The sequence below is a fragment of the Eurosta solidaginis genome, chromosome 1, assembly GCF_040869045.1.
Source record: "Eurosta solidaginis isolate ZX-2024a chromosome 1, ASM4086904v1, whole genome shotgun sequence".
In the NCBI taxonomy this organism is placed as follows: Eukaryota; Metazoa; Arthropoda; class Insecta; order Diptera; family Tephritidae; genus Eurosta; species Eurosta solidaginis.
The window spans coordinates 374,626,277-374,647,893 of NC_090319.1; the positions used below are offsets into that span (position 1 = coordinate 374,626,277).

At 35.8% G+C, this 21,617-nt stretch overlaps 1 protein-coding gene across 2 annotated transcripts in view; it reads left to right on the plus strand.

Moving 5' to 3' along the window:
• stumps (DBB domain-containing protein stumps) overlaps nucleotides 1-21,617 on the plus strand; it is a 192,887-nt gene that overhangs the window by 59,514 nt on the left and 111,756 nt on the right. The window contains exon 1 of one of the 2 annotated variants that reach the window (XM_067763071.1): nucleotides 12,922-12,981. The exons of the other annotated variant lie outside the window; for it this stretch is intronic. Coding sequence (XP_067619172.1) covers nucleotides 12,969-12,981 — 13 coding nt within the window. The 5' untranslated portion in view covers nucleotides 12,922-12,968. Of the gene's footprint in view, nucleotides 1-12,921; nucleotides 12,982-21,617 lie in introns of those variants that run through there. 2 annotated transcript variants of the gene reach the window in all.

Below are 21,617 nucleotides of genomic sequence, written 5' to 3' on the forward strand. Positions count from 1 at the left end.
TTGGCTCAGAATCGGCTTAAACAGCGCTTTCCCGCTGATTTGTGGGAAACATCAGAAAGAAGTCCGACGAAAATAGATGAGGAGATCGGTCATAATCTTCCCGAAGGTAAACCGAGCGTAATAATGAAGGTAGCAGCACACACTCTGAAATAAATTTCAAATTCAAGTCCATTCAACCGGAATTTTTTTACAGCACAAACGAATGTAGTTCTACTTAAATGCACTTTTCCTGCTTACAGTGAGAGTAATTAAAATAGGAAACGAGTAAAAGGAATGCGAAGAAGCGAATGCATTATAATGACCAATTGCAGAGTTACATATTGTCATTCAAGCTAATGTAGCTGTACATTTACTTAAATTTATCCCCTATTTATTGTTTTCAATTCCCATTGTAAAGGATCGACAATAGATCGAAATAGCGAAATTCATTTACAATAAGCAATTATGATGCTAACAATAATGCTGTATTTATTGCTAAATAGGAATTGACAATTTAAAAAGTTTAACTTACCGACATCGCGTAAACGTACGCGTGTACTTAACTGTGTAGACTACCCTGCAGGAAAGGCAACTAAATTCAAACACTTTTTTTATGAAAGTACATGTGTACTTAGCTTCCAATAATTCGGATTATATCTTGACCTCTTCGAGAGTACTGCTGAACATGTCGGGACTGTCTCCAGAACATTTCAGGATTGTTTTCGAGAAGGATATCCGACAGTTTCTTGATCATTTTTGGATACCGCCGGAAGATTTGGGGACTATCTGCACAACATTTCAAAACTATTTTTCTATAGTTTCGGGATTGTTTTCGGATCATATTGTAATTTTTTGGAACCCTTCTAAGATCATTTCGAGATTTATTTGATATAATTTCAAAACTCTTTTCGGATCTTTTCGAGACTATTTTTATGCACTACTATCAACGAATAATATCAAGACTATATCTTGAGCATATCGGGATTATTTGGATAGTATTTTTAAATTTTATTTAGGGATTGTTTGGGTACTATTTTTAAATTTTATTTGATGCTTTTTGTTATTCGTGTTTTTTTACATGTATATACATCTACATTTGTGGGTAAAAAAAACGCTTATCGTCACTTAGATAATGCTTAGGAGACCCATCTAGCGGCAATTATTGAAGACTCGTGGCACTGGTAAATAACTCGCTACAAAACGGGTTGTACTTAATAACGGAGATACGCACCTCTATGGGTCATAGTTTATAACCTATATCTGAATCGGTTGCGATAAATAGTCGATATCCTTTTCGTCCATAGAAGTGGAGAATAGTCTACAGATAAAATGGAGAGACAAACTGCAACTGAGTATAATACATACTGTAATCTAGCAGTACTAATTTTTTGTGCAACAATTTCATAAGTGTAGATAAAGTTACACACGTAGCAGTCGATATTGTTACGAATGTTAGCAACACTAAGGGGTACTACCATGCCGATGCCTATGCCGATGCTAAGCAGTGACGTGAATGCACATCAATAATTTAATCATTTTGTCTACACCTATGTACGTACACGCAGCGGAGAAGAGATGCACAAATACATGCAGATATCTTATCTGAGATGCTCCTAAAGGTATGCAATTATAATTGTGGAAGTGTCGCTCACACATACAAGCGCATGGGGTATGAGAGAAGCTATAAAAATTATACATCTGTAGTTGTAGCTGAGAAATTTATAACTAACAAGTAAGTTCTGGAATTAGAAAAGCCTAGAAATATGCACCGAAGAAATCAGACAGCATAAAAAGGCGACAACAGTAGAGGCGAGAATAGGTTTCATTTGAGCATCAATCAGTTTGGTTATTAAGCAAGCTATTCGTAGCAAAGTATAAGTGTTATTGTGAAGTATTTTAATAAAGGCCATTTTTCCATTATTCAATATTGGAGTTATTTATTCAACAGTTTAGCGATACGAACTTTGGCAGAAGATTGCAAATAAGGGGAATTGCAGTAAATTCGTTACAATATAAACCTTAAGTGCTTATGTATGTATATACACGTAAAAACATAAAACTATTATAGGACTACTTCAGACAGTTACGAGATTATTTCGGACCTATTTCTGGATCGTTTCGGCCTCTTTTTTGATAATTTAGGCACTGTTTCGAATGGTTTTGTGACCTCTTTGAGACTGTTTTAGGAATCATATCGAAACTATCTTATAATTTCGAGAATAGTTATATAATATTTTATAGGCATATGAGGATCAGGGATTATTTCGATATTTCACAATAATGGCAGTTTCTGTGTCGTTGCAGAAATATTTGAGATTGATCTAAAGACCATATTAAGACTTTCTCTTTAGCATTTCAGGATTGATTTCGGTACTATTTTTGGTTTGCGTTTTAGGTCAGTTCTAAATTGTTTTTGGGATCATAACGGGACTACATTAATTCGTATCAAGATCATTTCGGTTTCTGTTTTTTCTTTTGGTAAATGCTCAGGATCATTTCGGGTGGTTCTAGGAATCTATTGGTACTTTTTCGGGATGACTTCGGAATAACTTTCAGTTCAAATCAATCAGCTCAAATCTAAATCATTTAAATCAAACTAAATGCCTTGAAAGCTGATTTGCAATTGTGCAAATTTCCTTGCAGGGTGTTGAATATACTACATATGTAAATACGGAAAATAGTGGCACGCACTATTGCGGTGACACACACATGCACACGGTGCATTCTAATTGTTATGCAATTAATTAAAATCCCATTCTTAACTTGTTGATGTAAATTCGCACAAGAACGAAAACATAAATATTTTGTATGGATTGAAAATCTGCGCTTTTGAATGAAAGAAAAATATACTTATGTTAATCGTGCTTAGTACTAGTCTAGTCCTTAGTGCTTTCAATTTCTTCCCGATCACAAGCGAGAACTTCCACATTTAAATAATCGAAAATTCGGCTTCATACGGGATTATCGAAGCTCGAAATACGATTTTTTTTCGAACACAAACGAGAAATAGTAAGCTCTAATTAGGACAGAGAGTAGATTTTTGAAATTCGGTTATGAAAAGAGCGAAATTAAGAAACGAGGGCAAGAAAAGGAACTTCAAATAATATTATTATAATTATCATGGGCCATAGAAAAAAAAATTTTTTTCCGGGAGCGCTCTCCGGTGGAGTCAAAGCCGTTGAAAGATATTTAGATAGATTTAGAAGAAAAAACTTAAGCTAAGTATGAAGGGGTTTCCCTTTCTTTCTATTCTTCTATGACCTCCAATCCTGACACATCCACTTTAAAAAAAGTAGTGTTAATCTGGTTCTACCCTTTCATCAGTCGAATCATATCTTCAGCTTCTGCATATCAACCCAAATAAGCCGTCTAACAGTCGATTCATTGTTGCTGTATACAAATACCTTTGTATTGCGACAAATTCTTTTCTAATTACGAAACACAAGAGTTGGACAATGGTCCAGACTGAACTCGGTTCGTTACGTACTAATTAGCTTATACAAAGCGCTTTATTAAAACGTAACATTTTCTTGTATTCTTTATTAGTTGTTATCATTCGACTATAGGTTAAACTGAATAGCTTTATTTATGCATATTATACTGTAAGGTAAAACAAGGCGGTATTGAAGAGAAAAACGGGGGGAATTCTTGGTCATAATAATATTGATGATGCAATTGCATTTCATTTCTCTTAGTTCCCCAAAAACTTAATTAATAATACACTTTCCGAAAAAAATGCGTGTACTTTCTTTTAGCCGTAATCATGACCTCACTCATAACGGTTGCGGCATCCGTAGCCGTAACCATAAGTATAACCACGTTCATAACAATGGCCGCAACCTTACTAGGGCTTCTTCTAACCCCAGTGATGGGGTAATACATAAGATGTAAGCGTTAGTGTAGTCACAACACTGTAACGTTTCGTCCAGTCAAATGAAAACATAATTTTTTTATTTATTATTTGGATACTGTGCTCCTTTTCCTACATTTTAGTCCCGTTCTAATGAAAAATCGGATAAAAACTGGCCGCTTTTATATACTCAGCCTGCTTTGCACACAGAGTATATTAACTTTCGTAATATAACGGTTGATCGTAACGGCATATACTAATGGAGATAAACATAGACTTCTATATATCAAAATGCTCAGCATGAAAAAAGGAGTTGATTTAGCCATGTCCGCCGCCTGTCCGTCTGTCTGTGCACACGATAACTTTAATAAATATTGGGATACCTTATTGAAATTCGGTGTATGGGTTCCTTGGCTCTCATCTCCCATCGAAAGCGAAATCGGATGGTAACCACGCCCACTTTTTATATATATAACATTTCGGAAAATACAAAAAATCTGATTTTTTAGTAAATGTGTGGACTGATATTGAGACTTTAAATAAAAATATAAAAATGGTTTTGGAAATAGGCGTGGCACCGCCCACTTGTGATCAAAACAATTTTACAAATATTATTAAACATAAATCAAAAAGCGTTTAACCTATCGTAACTAAATTCGGCAGAGGAGTTGCCTTTGGTATAAGAAATTCTTAGAAGAAAAATTTATGAAATCGGTTGAGGACCACGCCCACTTTTGTATAAAAGATTTTTGAAAGGGTCGTGGACAAATAAAATGGTATTTCTTTTCCCAAGTGGAAATATGAAAAGAAATAGGAAAAAATTAAAATTTTTGAGAATGGGCGTGGCGCTACCCCTTTTATCACTAAGCATTTTTCTATGTTTCGGGAGCCATAAGGCCAAGAAAAATTAACATCGTAAGAAAATTGAGAATACATACTTTCTTTAAGCAGGAAATATTTGTTGTACAAATTAACGAGATCGGTGAAAGACCACGCCCACTTTTATATATAAAGGATGTTTAAAATGGTCGTAGACTGGAGATATAAGCTATATCTTAGCGAAAATTTGTTTTGTATCAAAGATTCTTCACTTACCAAGTTTTATTTGTTTAAATGGGGATGTCACGCCCCTATTTCGATCAAGCATTACACAACATTTCTAGAGCCCCAAAAACAAATGAATCTCTCGTAACAAAATTCGATAGTTCTGTTAGGCCTAACAGCGTGAATCCAACTACGGTTACCCCCGAACATAGGCTCCCTTACTGTTTTGAGAATAGTTTGTGTTTCAAATATGACTGAGTAGGATAAGAAAAGTAATTTATCTGAAATGAGCTGTACAATTGAAGCTCACGCTGAGTATAAAATGGTTGGTTACACCCAAACTTACACACCCTTACTTGTTTATTTTAACTCTTCTGTTGCGTCGAAGATCAGTCTAATATTGCGTTTTCGTTATGATTGCGTTGATAAGGTAAGGAAAGGAGAGGAGAAGAGCAGAGGGTAAAGAAAAGGAAAAAGAAAAAAGGAGAGAGGAAAGGAAAGAATAGATGACAAAACCGAAACCGTAACAGAATTAACAGGCGGTTTTATTAATTTGTTATCGAAGTTTCAACGGTTTGTATCGATTTGTTATCCAAAAGTAGTCAATTTGCTACCGGCATGTTATCGATTTGTTTTTTAAGTTATCGGATTGCCATCGAAAAGCTATCGATTTCTGTCAAAATGATAATAAGCTGAAGAAGCTCTTCTCAAAATGCCCTACATTTTTTGCTTTTGATTGATTTGATTGTTTTTTTTTTATTAAAGTTCTGTATACAAAAGCTACAAATGCTTAAATATAATGCGTGAGAGTGCTTGTTTATAGGTTTATATTCTAGTAAAGTAACCACTTTTGTAGTTTAACCTCAACCCAATGGCCGATCTCTAGGTAATTTTAAAACATAAGTCTTCTAAACGTACCCAATACCCTTTTCTTTTCTCTTTTCTTGAGGTTTTTTGGTGTCTGATTTACCCTACCTTTGTTTAAATGTTCATTTTTTGCTTTATTTTAACTGAGTTCGAGGCGCCTGCCTTGTGAGCCAATTCCTCAGCAATGCTCCGAAATTCGTGCATACTTAGAACCGAAACTTTTGCACTGGTTCGAAATCAGAATAAAGGTACGGTGCTAAGAAGTATTAAGATGACGATAGTCCTTCGATTTTTTAAATCACAGATGGATATCCTAGAGTTTGATCGAACAGTTATTCAAAACCTTCACAGTCTTCCATAGCGTTCTTCTCGTTAGTTTTCATATCCTTGGCTACTTTTTATGCTTTCCCACTCCTAATATAACCAACACCATCCCCCCTTTAGCCTAACGTTAATGTATAAAACTCCATTTATTCATCAAAAAGCAAACAAGAAATGTCATTAATGCCCCCGTTGATCGAACTGTTGCTACAGATCATTGATTATATTTTCCATTATCTAGCACTTAATAGATTTTAGTAAAAACACGCGCTCTTTAAAACGCACGTGAATTAAAAAACTAAATACAATCCTCCGTAATACAATACCAACATTGGAACTCACGAGCCCGTGTGCCGCCTGCCAATAGCCCTCGTCACAGCCGCGCAACACATCTGTTGAACAGATTTCAATACAATAACAAAACGAGGAACGGTAAGAGAGTGATCGCGCAAGTTCGCGTAGTAGGTAGCAGCGGGATGGGAAATGGGATGGTGAACATCATCAAAACAAACGTTAATTATTTTCATGGTAGCAACAAAACAACTAAAAAAAAATGTTTATGTTCAGAGCAAAAAACGTGTAAATATCCATAAAAATGAAAAATGCTGTAGAGGTATAGAATACACAAACACGAGAGCAGGGATGACATTAAAAAGTTGCGAAGACACAGCAGCGAACACGAAAGTAGCAGTGGCAAGTTTTCCATGTCCATGAATTTTGTTACTGAAAATTCAAAAATTTGAGAAAATTTTACAAAAAAATGCAAAATTTGTTAAGATATTTCTGAATTTTTTCGAATATGCAGTTTTGTAGCCCAATCAATTTAAGTCCAATTCGTATTGATTTTTGATCATTTTTCCCCCCGAACGATGTTATATATTTTCTTCCGCCTAAGCTATGCTCCTTTTTTCTATGGGAAAAAATCTGAAACACCCTTCGGCGAAAAAATTGCAAAAATAAAGACAAATTTTGAGAGATCTAGATATAAATTGTACTTCATTAGACTAAAATTGATTGGGCTACAAAACTGAATACCCAAACAAAAAAAAAATTTTTCGAATATTCGAATTTTTTCGAAAATTTTTTTTTGAGTTTCGTTTTCATAGTTTTAGTCAAAAAAAAGGTAAAAGTTTTTTCTTATTGACTTACTTAATTGGCGCTTAACCGATTAAATGGTTATGGCCGTCCAACAAGGCGCGCCAGTCGCTCCTTCTGTCTGCCAATCGGCGCCAGTTGGTCACTCCAAGGGAGTTTAAATCGTTTTCCACCTGGACCTTCCAGGGGAGTGGGGACCGCCCTCTACCTCTGCCTCCATAAGCGGATTCCGATAGAAACACTTTCTTGACCGGAGCGTCTTCTTTCATTCGCATAACAAGGCCTATCCAGCGCAGCCGCGGCGTTTTGATTCGCTGGACTATGTTGATGTCTGCGTATAGCTCATACAGCTCATCGTTAAATCTTCTTCGGTACTCGCCATCGCCAATGTGTAGAGGTCCATATATCTTACAAAGAACTTTTCTCTCGAACATTCCTAGAGTCGTTTCATCGGATGTTGTCATGGTCCATGCTTCTGCACCATATAGCAAGACGGGAACGATAAGTGACTTGTAGAGTTATGATTTGCCGACAGGGGACTTTACTTTCCAATTGCCTACCTAGTCCAAAGTAGCATTTATTGGCAGGAGTGATTCTTCGCTGCATTTCAGAGCTGATGTTGTTGCTAGTGTTGATGCTGATTCCGAAATAAACGAAGTCTTGTACTATTTCGAAATTATGGCTGACTCTTTGCTCAATGACAGCAGGTACTTCGTGTTGTCCTCATTCACCATCAAACCCTTCTTTATCGCTTCTTTTTCCAGTTTGGAGTAAGCAGAACTAACAGCGCGGGTGTTTAGGCCGATGATATCAATGTCATCAGCATATGCCAGTAATTGCACGCTTTTATAGAATATTGTGCCAGAGCTGTTAAGTTCTGCAGCTAGTATAATTTTCTCCAGCATTACTGACTTACTTAATTGGCGCTTAACCGTTTAAATGGTTAGTGCCGTCCAACAAAAAAATTGAAAATTAAGAAAATTAAATTGATAGAATTTTATTTGAAATTGCCACTGCTACTTAAATTTTCGCTGCTGTAGATTATACTACGTAAGACGACGTTCCTCCGAAAATGTATATCATGACAAAAGGGGAGCTAACGTCTGATGACAATTTAAATATTTATGGCATAACAGCTAAATTCGGCAGCCTGTATTGGATTATAAAAAATATATGTTTTTGGGGACGAACTATTTTGTGTATTTCTTAAATATATGTAGTAACTGGTTGTAGCAATGTGCTGAGGGACATCTCTAAGGTAATGAGATCGCACATTGCTCTGGTCGAATGTAACAAAAAAAACCCCAAAAAAAGGAAAATGATACCACAGGTTGAAGTTAAATGTCAATTAATACACCCCTAGGGGATTAGGTGATGCATTTCTTTTTTTATATATGTACCTTCTTCAGAGTGTCCAATTGTAGCGTTAATGTTAAGTGATCTCTCAGCGAGAATAAGGTTAAAGCGAAATGCTCTTGTGACATTACACCAGTGAAGTTATTTTTAGTAGCCAGCGTTTATGTCGCATTTCTTTATTGATTTATACGATTCTCACTGTATTTGTAATTCGACACACACTTGTCACTAACACAAACATACATACTACATACATCTAATAACTGTAAATGGCTCTCTTATACAAGCATAGTGCACGCGCGCAGGATGTTTACCGAATTGCACCTGCCTTTGATGATCACAAGAGATAAGAATTTAGTCCAGATGCAGGTATCGTAAACATAAGCAACATTAATTTACAGAATCAGTGTGTGGTAAGCATGTTTGCGGTTTGTAGACGGGATGCTTTCCTACAAGTGTACAATCACTAATTAAAATGCAGTACACCGGGCTTACATTTCCAATTTTATCTTCCGGTAAGATATGTCTGAATTAGGAACTATCTTTTGATACTCTTTCTTGTTCTAATAATGGAAAAAAATTTTTATACACCCAAAGCAGCGAACACGAAAATACCAGGCAATTTTTCTTCGAATTTCGTCAACTAAATTCTTATTTATTTTATTTCGATATTTAAAAAAAAAACTTCCTTGAATTTTCTAACTGAAACTATGCAAACCAATCTCAAAAAGATTTTCGAAAGAATTCGAGAAAGTTTAACGAAAACCTCGTTGTTTTTAAACTGTTTATTTAGCTTCATTGGACAGGCCCGCCGTTGTGAACGAATTTTGTAATTAAAATATAAGTAACTTCCCGATAAACTTCAAGCTTGAAACCTGGAATATAATTCAGAACCCGATGACAATGCAATAATAAGAAAATAAAACTACGATAGGTGGCGCATGGATCGAAATATTTGGAACACATAATACATATGTACATGAATAGAAAGCGATCTTTAAAAAAAAGTCCATCGATCGAGATATTAAAAAAATCGTATTTGTGGTCCGATTCGGCTCTCATTTGGAAAACATAATCAGGCCTGTTCTGAATTCCGACTCGAAATGAAAAGTAAAACGACATTGATTTCGACTCGGTTTGTATTTGGTGTTCTCAATTCCGATTGTAAAAAATCGATTCGAAGTCGATTTCGAATCGTTTTCATTCCGATTCGGTAACCAGTTTAATCAGCTCTTTTTGTTTATGTGTTTTGGTTTAAGTATCATTAAATTTTATTTTAATTAAAAAATGCCTGCAGATATGGTTTTTGGATGCGCAGACGCAAGAAGATGTGCTATTGTGCGTGCGAATCGTAAAAATGCGTTGGATCGGAATTCAGAACAGGTCGACTTCATTTCGATCAGCATCGATTTGTTTGCCTAATAGATTTCTTGAAGAAAGATTTACTATGCCAATTTAACTCAAATTTAAACCAAAAAATACACACAACTCTTCCAAATAAAATGAAGAATTAAAAAAAAATTATTTGAAAGACAAATATCGCAACATTTGTGTATAATCTGTCAATTAATTTTCATTCCGACTGCTCAGAGGCAATACTTTTCAAACCGATAATTTTTGGTCGGAATCGAAATTGAGAACACCAATCCATTTCGATTCCGAAAAAATTGATCGGAATCGGAATTCAGAACAGGCCTGAATACATATATGAATAGAAAGCAACATATGAAAGATGGCCGGCAGGTGGCGCAGGGTCGAGATATTACACAAAATCGTATTTGTGGTCCGATTTGGCTCATATTTGGAACAAATATTCCATACAATCCGGTAGAAGTGACATCAAAATATTTTGTAGTTCGAGGAGGGACAAGCATACGTGGCGCTGAGTCGAGTAAAGTCTTTGGAAGGATTATGTATTGAGGACTTAGATTGTAACAAATTGTCAGGAAAGAGTACTTGTAATAATGAGTCACTAAATGAACTGAATAGAATGAGAAATTATAATTTATTTAATTAAAGACTAAAACTTGAAAATAATATAATTAAACAAAATTGTTTAAGTTAAACGGTTTTATTGAAAACAATCCTTACATGAAGTAATAATAATACCAAAAGCTAGAAGATAATAAGGCAGGTCCTAGGTACTAGTCATCACACTCCTCATCAATCTAGGGCGTTGATCAGACAGTTAAATAAAAGCGTTTGGGGCGTGAAATTTAAAAAAAATGCGTTTACTTATGACTATCAACAGGAATTTGACGCGTCCAACGCTTTCATTTAATTGTCTGATCAACGCCCTAGATTGATGAGGAGTGTGATGACTAGTGCCTACCTAATTATTTTCTAGCTTTTAGTATTATTTTTATTATTTTTTTTAGTATTATTATTACTTAATTTAAGTATTGTTTTCAATAAAACCGTTTAACTTAAAATTTTTTCTAATTATTTAATCTTAAGTATGCAGTTTTGTAGCCCAATCAAGATCTGAGATCAGGTGAAGCCAATATTACAAAATAGAGTCACATTTGACAACACTTGCCCTTATAAATTTAAGTGTTGCTTCTTGACTAATCAGCAGCACTGGTTTTTTCGGTATCATGAAAAAGTACTACATTAATGTCTATCTGAAATATGAAGTAACGTGCAGGAAAAAAACGTTTGAGGCCTGTATTTTCTTTTGTGGGAGGGTTTTATTTCATTTTCTTGAGAGAAATAGAAAAATTTTAGTCAACGGGACTGAAAGGCTGGATCTTCAGATTATCATACTGTTCACAACTAAAGAGTATAGAAACAGATTGACGCCGTTGTGATGATTGAGGGTTGGTGTCGAAATTCTGTATGTACAAAATTCTAAAAACAAAATTCTGTTTTTTAAAATTCTGCTTTTTTTAAATTCTTCTTTCTAAAATTCTGCTTTCAAAATTCTGTATTACAAAATTCTGTATTAAAATATAATGTTAACAATGTTAAAGAGGCCATGTAATTATTTTGAAAAAGTGCGCCATGCACAGTAATTCTGCGTAGAACACCTTTTTGCATAGGCGGCCTTCGGCCGCGCTTATAAAAAATAACCCTGGGCTACGCCATTCCAAGTCCGGGTGTATGGTATAACCGTGGATACCGCCACGGTGATGTTCTTCTGCGTAGCATACCCTTCTGCGTAGGCAGCCTTCGGCCGCACTTTAAAAAAATAACCTTTAGCCGATCCAACACCGGCTACGTCATGCCATGATTCCGGAATTTTTACTTCCAGAATTAAACATGGAGAATTTTGAAAAAGCAGAATTTTATAAAGCAGAATTTTAATAAGCAGAATTTTAAAACAGCAGAATTTTGTTCAACCATAATTTTGTAATACAGAATAATGACACGCTCCCGATGATTGACAATCTGCAACAATATCATGGAGATGCGGTTGAGTATCTGCAAGGCTAGGCTTGTAACAAGAAAACTCGGGTTTGACGTTATCCGGTTTTACTATGTAAACCGAACGTTAAGAAAAATATGAAATACTCACGGCCATACCGTCAAACCCGACAGACATTGTTCTGATTTTCTCTATCTATCCACCCACCTCTCCTTTATTTCACCCTCTTATTCCTCTCTTATTTCGTATCCTCTCTGATTTTTCCAGTTTATCCCTATCCCATCCATTATCCTGTAAATCTTCCTGCTTTCCTCTTACTCTTCCCGCTGCTGCTCTAATCCAAGTCTAGCTCTCACTATTACTCTTAATCTGTTTCTTATACTATTTTTCTAACTTTTCCAGTTAACCTCTTTTTACTAGTATCCCTATTGTATTCTCACTCCCCCCTTCCTCTTGTTCTCTTTACTTTTCCGACTTCCCTCCAACTTTCTCTACTTTTTCTTCCCATTTCCTTTATTTTATTTTATTTTATTTTATTTTATTTTCTTCTCTTTTCTTTTCTTTTCTTTTCTTTTCTCTTCTTTTCTTTTCTTTTCCTTTCTTTTCTTTTCTTTTCTTTTCTTTTCTTTTATTTTCTTTTTTTTTTCTTTTATGTCCCCGTTTCCAAAGTGGAAATATATCGAGTTTGGCTCCTTTCCGCACGTTAGGTTACTAAGATAATAAAGTAGCAAAATAGTACCAAAAATTTCCCTCCCAAATATTTTAAAATTGATGATCGGACTATGAGGGTCATCAAATTTTTATTGCTGTACTACTAACTTCACCTGATGGTTTTATTGCGACGTACCTAATCGAAACCGCTTTCACGACCATTTGTGAATCGCAAGTCGGTACACTTGTACATAAGAAATGATTAAATGTTTGAGAAGTTTGCATACTAGAGGAAAGCGATTGTCTATCGAACGAAATGCATGAAAGTATTCACTTGCCTTGCTCATGGCTAATTTATTTTCTCTTCTACGTGACCTCTTTTTCATTGGCAGAAAATATCTTGAGGTGTGAAGGCTTGTGGTGTTACTGAAAACAGCAATGTTTAGGACAGGTAGGAATGTAGTCTGTGTAAATATTAATTACCGAGTTCAGACAGTATAGGACGAGGTTCCAAAGCTGCTAGAATGAATGTCCATTGACCTTGGACATCTGTACCCCGCCGTGTGGGTGGTTTGGGCACATCTGAAACTGCTTCCAAAGTGTGCTTTTCAAATTTCGCGACCATTTCTTTTTGTCGTTTCCCTAGGTGCTGCCTTTGAAGCATTTAGCGATTGTTTAGCGAGGTATAAAAATCTATAGCTAGCAGGAGTATAATCGTCTACTTTGGGACAGGATTGACCTGAAAAATCCGTTGCTATTTCAAAGCAATCATTTGCGTAAAAATGTTCTGTCTATGAAAGATGTAGTACCACAACGGCCCAGATGTATCTTAAAGTTGACATAGAACGGCATATGCAGAAAATTTCAATGCAAAACGCATAACAAATCTGAGAACACAAATTCCAATTTTTTTCATACACGGTTCAATTTTCTAATCGAACTTCTATTCGTATTGTCGCTTGCCCAGCGATATTGTCGACATCCTAGCGCTGACACATTCTTAAATTTATAGATGCCCTACAACGAATAAAATGCATTTTATTTGAAATTTTAATTGTGTATTTGACACCTCTAGCAGGTAGTAAAATTTGTTATTTCACACATGTTGTTGTAATTTTAGATAGCATAGCGTGCTTCCAACTATGTGGTTGAAGTTGCGATAACAGACAGAACACGCTACGCATGACAAACCACGGAAAATGTGTTGACAATTATTTTGAATGACTTTTTGTGCAGGATTTCGAACTGACTACGCATCGAAAGTATCACTTTAATACCCGTTTTAAGATCGACTCTAAAATAAAATAATTAAAAAAAATGTTTAAGTTAAACGGTTTTATTGAAAACAATACTTACATTAAATAATAATAATACTAAAAGCTAGAAAATAATTGAGTAGGCCCTAGGTACTAGTCATCGCGCGTGAAAATTCTAAAAATGTAAGGCGTAGCAAAACCTTATTAAGGTTCAGTTAGTCTTATATATGATTATCAATAGAAATTTGACGCGTCCAACGCTTTTATTTAATTTTCTGATCAACGCCCTAGATTGATGAGGAGTGTAATGACTAGTACCTAGGACCTAACAAATTATTTTCTAGCTTTTAATATTATTATTACTTCATGTAAGTATTGTTTTCAATAAAACCGTTTAACTTAAATATTTTTTTTGTTTAATTATTTTATTTACAAGTTGTTAGTCTTTATTTAATTGCTTATTATTTCTCATTCTATTTAGTTCATTTAGTGACTCATTATTACAAGGACTCTTTCCTGACAATTTGTTACAATCTACAATCTACGTCCTCAATACATAATCCTTCCAAAGACTTTACTCGACTCTGCGCCACGTATGCTTGTCCCTCCTCCAAATCCAAAATATTTTGATGTCACTTCTACCAGATTGTATGTAATATTTGTTCCAAATATGAGCCAAATCGGACATCATAGGTCGCTTTCTATTCATGTTTGTATTATGTGTTCCAAATATGGACCAATTTGGACCACAAATACGATTTCTTTGAATATCTCGATCTTTGCGCCACCTAGCGGCAATTTTTTTCATAGGTCTCTTTCTACTCTTGTATGTATTATGTGTTCCATATATGAGCCAAATCGGACAGCAAATACGATTTTTGTGAATATCTCGATCCTTGCGCCATCTAGCGGTGATTTTTTTCTTATTATTGCATTGTCATCGGGTTCTGAACTATATTCCAAGTTTCAAGATTGTAGATTATCGGGAAGTTACTTAAATTTCAATTACAAAATTCGTGCCAGCCAGCCAACCAGCCAGTCAACCAACCAGCACCAACCAGCCTGCCAAGTCAAGCTAAATAAAACGGTTTAAAAATAACAAAAAGAACAAATGCTCAAATAAGAGTTTAATCCCTTTTCCTTTAACGCAAAATATACAGAATCTGATTGATCATAAATTTTGCAACCGCAGTATATACGCAGAAAAACAGTAAACTACAATGTTCACAAATGAGGGCCTATAAGGACCCTGGCTCCATTTTCCTTTTGCCGCAAATAAGATTTATATTGTAAACATTTTTTAATATACACTAACCGTTTAAATTTTCTACTGTTTTTTTTTTCACGAGCTAAAATTATTTTTGTTGACCACTTCAAAATTATATTTTTTTCCTCCTTATGCCATGTGCCATGTCTGGATATTTGTCAAATTTTAAGATTTGGGTTTTGTTTTTCTTTTTCGCTTAATCCTGTTTTAACAAATTATTTATCCCGCCTTAATGTCGCATTTCAAGCGTTTCGGTCTTCTTAGCATTGTTGTTTTAAGGGCAGACGGACTTCCGTACTTAAAAAGTGTTAAATGCATCCGCTACTTAAGATTTCAATCCGAATGAACATAAATATGTATTTCTAACGGTTAATGTTTTTATTGTTTAGAAAAAAGGAGTGCACAGGATAGTAAAGATGGAATCTAAGAGTTGCAGAATTTCAATTGTACACTTTGTAAGATGTTTTTACTTAGTTATAGAGGGTAATTTTATGCTATTCCCACAAACCAGAAGTGCTCGCTAGGTGCTCTATTAAGAATCCCGGTGTAGTGCTCTCATTTTTCTAGGAAGGCTCCAAAAAGGTTTCCAACTGAACGCATCCGAAGAAGAAAAGTGCCTTTTGAAATATATGGAAAATGCTCCCGCAGATAATCATCAAAGGCTATGCAAAGGACTCCCTTTTCACCTACAAATTAAAAAGACTCTTAAATTGCTTTATGATAATCAATAATGGAGTGCTTTAGCTATGTCACATATCGTGATGTCATCTATTTTACAGCTTAGTTCAAAAAATTACAAGCTAGAAAAAATCTGAAAAACAAAATGGCTGAAAGCAGTCCGCAAACATGGGGTAAAAACACCGAGGGACTTTTTTGTACTTCTTTCGTAATATGCGGAGAGCTAGGTCTGCACAAGTTATAGCACACTCTCCTTTGTCCATCGAAGCCGAGCACAGAAACTTCGCGAATATTTCGGAAAGTCGAGAATTAGAATGTCTTGGTGTTATCAGCTAGCACCAGTTAGTCCAACAAAGAAGCGGGTGACGCGATTCTTTGAACGACCAAAACTCCTTAAACGGTCAAATGCCAACTAAGTAAATAAGTTAGATGCTAAGAGTCAAGTCATGATTAAGTCAATCTCAGAAGTTCTCTGCTCTCATCTTAGAAACGAGAAGTCACGAATAGCATCGGTAAGAATGCGTAGTTAGCGGCTATAGTTGAACAGGTGGGGTAATAATACTAACAGCAGCGGTTGGGTGACAGAGAGCATAACAGTAGCAGCGCAGCAATAGTTGATTAGCGGTGACGTGGTCATAACAGGGCGAACTACCTTCGGTGAATGGATGCTTCTTTTGATATTGTTGCATACAACAACTTCGAATACTTATGCAGTAAAAAAGCAGCTATATCGACTTTGGATGCTCAGTTCATGGCAATGCATGCTGAGAGTCAATTAGCGATTGGAGCTCTTCAGGATGGGAACACTTGATCGAAAGTAACAATAGACTGAAGACGATGGCTTAGCTAACTGATTCTTACGTGCATCACATCAATGATAATGCCCCCGCATCACAGTGAAGTACCTTAGAGCTGTGCGACTGGTGAACTAACGAGGAGGCCATTGAACAAACCCAATGGAGTGACATTACGTTCTGTCTATTAAAAGACGGCCACCGTGGTGTGATGGTAGCGTGCTCCGCCTATCACACCGTATGCCCTGGGTTCCACTCCCGGGCAAAGCAACATCAAAATTTTAGAAATAAGATTTTTCAATTAGAAGAAAATTTTTCTAAGCGGGGTCGCCCCTCGGCAGTGTCTGGCAAGCGCTCCGATTGTATTTCTGCCATGAAAAGCTCTCAGTGCAAACTCATCTGCCTTGCAGATGCCGCTCGGAGTCGGCATAAAACATGTAGGTCCCGTCCGGCCAATTTGTAGGGAAAAATCAAGAGGAGCACGACGCAAATTGAAAGACAAGCTCGGCCTTAGATCTCTTCGGAGGTTAACGCGCCTTACATTTATTTATTTTATTTTTTTTTATTAAAAGACAGAGAAACCTTGATACACACATGTGAGATATACAGAAAAATTTCTTCCCCAAAAATTTGAAACAATATAATTTCCTTATTAATCCTAGTTGTGCCTCAACGATTTTGATATTAATGATGATTTTTTTCTTTCATATGGAAATAATAGCAAAATTATATTCTATATGGGAGTATAAATAAATGTAGCAGAAGGCAGTTGGGAAACAGTTGTATAACAGCAAGACGTGGTGATGGTTGGATGTGTTTGCAGGAATGCGGATTCAAATACCACTCCCGGTAAAAAGGTATAGTCGAAGCCGCTGTTGCTTGTTCGTCCTGACGACAAGTTGTCTCAATTTTTCCGCAAACATTCAGTAAAATCATGATTTATATTGGAGCTGTAGCGTTAAAAAAAAAGATAGAAAGTATTGAGCGGTATCTGTCGGACCTTAACTCTGCCAAAATCAAAGAAATTCTATGAAAATTCCTTGTACTTTGTACATAATAAAGGAGCAGGATTTCAATTCATTCAGTGGCGTCAGAACGGTTCAGTAGGCCTAGGTGTACCGCATTGCCTGCATTGAGTTAACTAATCTGACCTATCCTCTCTTTCGAATATGGGTAGTCCTTTGCCAGATATGAATATTTTAGGCTCCTATACTCCCATCTTATAGTACTAGCCCGACTACAACCGGAACTATTTTTGCGACCCCTCGAACCCTCGGTTCCGTGGATTTTGTTCGAATCTTACCAGATATGAATATTTTAGGCTCCTATACTCCCATCTTGTAGTACTAACCCGACTACAACCGGAACTATTTTTGCGACCCCTCGAATCCTCGGGTCCGTGGATTTTGTTTGAATTTTACCAGATATGAATATTTTAGGCCCCTATACTCCCATCTTGTAGTACTAACCCGACTACAACCGGAACTATTTTTGCGTCCTCTCGAACCCTCGGGTCCGTGGATTTTGTTCGAATCTTACCAGATATGAATATTTTAGGCTCCTATACTCCCATCTTGTAGTACTAACCCGACTACAACCGGAACTATTTTTGCGACCCCTCGAATCCTCGGTTCCGTGGATTTTGTTCGAATCTTACCAGATATGAATATTTAAGGCTCCTATACTCCCATCTTGTAGTACTAACCCGACTACAACCGGAACTATTTTTGCGACCCCTCGAATCCTCGGGTCCGTGGATTTTGTTTGAATCTTACCAGATATGAATATTTTAGGCTCCTATATTCCCATCTTGTAGTACTAACCCGACTACAACCGGTACTATTTTTGCGACCCCTCGAACCCTCGGGCCCATGGATTTTGTTCGAATCTTACCAGATATGAATATTTTAGGCTCCTATACTCCCATCTTGTAGTACTAACCCGACTACAACCGGAACTTTTTTGGCAACCCCTCGAACCCTCGGGCCGGTGGATTTTGTTCGAATCTTACCAGGTATGAATATTTTAGGCTCCTATACTCCCATCTTGTAGTACTAACCCGACTACAACCGGTACTATTTTTGCGACCCCTCGAACCCTCGGGCCCATGGATTTTGTTCGAATCTTACCAGATATGAATATTTTAGGCTCCTATACTCCCATCTTGTAGTACTAACCCGACTACAACCGGAACTTTTTTGGCGACCCCTCGAACCCTCGGGCCCGTGGATTTTGTTCGAATCTTACCAGATATGAATATTTTAGGCTCCTATACTCCCATCTTGTAGTACTAACCCGACTACAACCGGAACTATTTTTGCGACCCCTCGAACCCTCGGGTCCGTGGATTTTGTTCGAATCTTACCAGATATGAATATTTTAGGCTCCTATACTCCCATCTTGTAGTACTAACCCGACTACAACCGGAACTTTTTTGGCGACCCCTCGAACCCTCGGGCCGTGGATTTTGTTCGAATCTTACCAGATATGAATATTTTAGGCTCCTATACTCCTATCTTGTAGTACTAACCCGACTACAACCGGAACTATTTTTGCGACCCCTCGAATCCTCGGGTCCGTGGATTTTGTTCGAATCTTACCAGATATGAATATTTTAGGCTCCTATACTCCCATCTTGTAGTACTAACCCGACTACAACCGGAACTATTTTTGCGACCCCTCGAATCCTCGGGTCCGTGGATTTTGTTTGAATCTTACCAGATATGAATATTTTAGGCTCCTATACTCCCATCTTGTAGTACTAACCCGACTACAACCGGTACTATTTTTGCGACCCCTCGAACCCTCGGGCCCATGGATTTTGTTCGAATCTTACCAGATATGAATATTTTAGGCTCCTATACTCCCATCTTGTAGTACTAACCCGACTACAACCGGAACTATTTTTGCGACCCCTCGAACCCTCGGGTCAGTGGATTTTGTTCGAATCTTACCAGATATGAATATTTTAGGCTCCTATACTCCCATCTTGTAGAACTAACCCGAATACAACCAGAACTATTTTTGCGACCCCTCGAACCCCCGGGTCCGCGGATTTTGTTCGAATCTTACGACTTATAGGCTTAACTCATATTGCTTATCTGTTCTTCATGTTTGGAGTTATCTAATAGCGCAAGTTAATGTGAAGGATAATGTTATGAGATATTGGGCAAAGACAACAATCTGCTTCAAAATTAGTGGGAGGTCGACCTGTCAAACTGTACTATGAAATTCTACATAAACTATGAAAGTTATTACGGAAGAGCTTTGTGATTTTCTTACGAAAATTAAAGAAGGAAATTTAAAATAACAATAAAAACTTGTACGTCAATAAAAGACGTTTACTACACAAAATTTTAATAGAGATTCAATTATGAATTTATAATTTCATAGTTTTTATTAACATACTCATACATATATATATATATGTATGTTCACCTGTGAATGAAAATGCCTAAAAACACTTCCGGTCAATTTAAGATGATAAAAAATTGAAAAAGTTTGGAACATTAAAAATATGTGAAGGGATATCGGCATTAGCGGTGGATTTTCACTTAATTTTTTGTATCATACACATATGTATATGTATATGCTGATTTTTATTACTGCTCCCCCTTCAAGATTTTTCTATGTTACCACACTCGTTTCCAATGAATTTAAGTAAATAAATAATTGATGATGAAAAGTTTTAGGTATATTTGTTTAGAAGAAGTATTTGAGAAGTGATTTCCAACACACTCCTGTGCATGCAAACATACATACATAAAAGCTTACATACATACATTTCAAAGATTCATATAGGAATCGGCAGGGGTATAAGTTTATTTACGTTAATGATGTGAGCAAATTCTATGCTGAGTTCAACAGTTCAATAAAGATCGAAAGCAAATCAAATCGACAGCAATCAAATCAAATTGATATTGAATAGGCGAATTGTTGAGCAATTGCTTCTATTTTTGTATGTACGAGTATGTTTGGTATGTGGCATGCTTGTATGTTTCAGCACAATGCTGATATTGGCTATTTATGTTGCATGCAACAAATGTTGCAAGTGAACTGCGAAGAAAGCAACATTAACAGAAGCAATTGCATATCAAATAAATGCATTTATGAATATGAATATAAAAAACGTTTATTATATGTTGGTTTAACTACTCTTACATACACATAGTACAAATACAATCAGATATACGCATTTATGCTACTGAATATGCTATAAAGGTACATATAGCCTAAGCAACGCGCCGCCACATGGATAATTCATCGATCGCTTGATTGCCACTACGCTGATTTTTCAATGTACTTATGTATGTATGAGTATTGCAATCACAAATGCAAAGGCGTCTTCTTCCTGTTTTTAACACTCAGACATTCAGGCATATATATGCAGACATATATGTACACTTGCAAGCATACAAATAGCAGCAAAAATGTGTAACCAATCTTGTAAGGTGTTTCTTTTTTACAAAATTTTTTTTATTTGCAAGAATAATAACCTTAAAACATTTTCGAGAAGTTTTTTGAAATCTTCATAAAAGTTCCGAAATTTTTACTAAAATTTTTAGAAACACGCAGTTTTGTAGTCGAATAATTTTAAAATAAAAACGTTAAGAAATTATTTTAAAAAAAATTTCGAGTAAAATCCAAAAATTTTTTTAAAGTTTTAAAATATTTGTTGATAATTTTCATGTTGATTGTGGAACGAAGACTATTATACCACTTTCATATTTCAAAAAAAAAAAATGTTTCAAAAAAATTAAAATACATATTCGAAAAATTTTTAAAAAATCATACATTTTTTCGAATTTTAGGAATATTTTAGAGTGCGAAGTTTTTTATTGTATTCATCTATAACTTTTTTAGAACACAGTTCCGCAGGCGCAGAATTTTATAAGGAAATTATTTCAAACAAGTTTTCAAAAAAAAATTAAAAAATTTAAAAATTCGAAAATTTGTATAGTATTTACCGAACTATATATAAATTATGTACCCACTGTCAAATTTTTTTCAAATAAATTAAAAAATTGGAAAAATTGAAGGCCGAAAAACAACAAATAAAAATTGGAAACATTTTTAAAATCTTCAAATTATT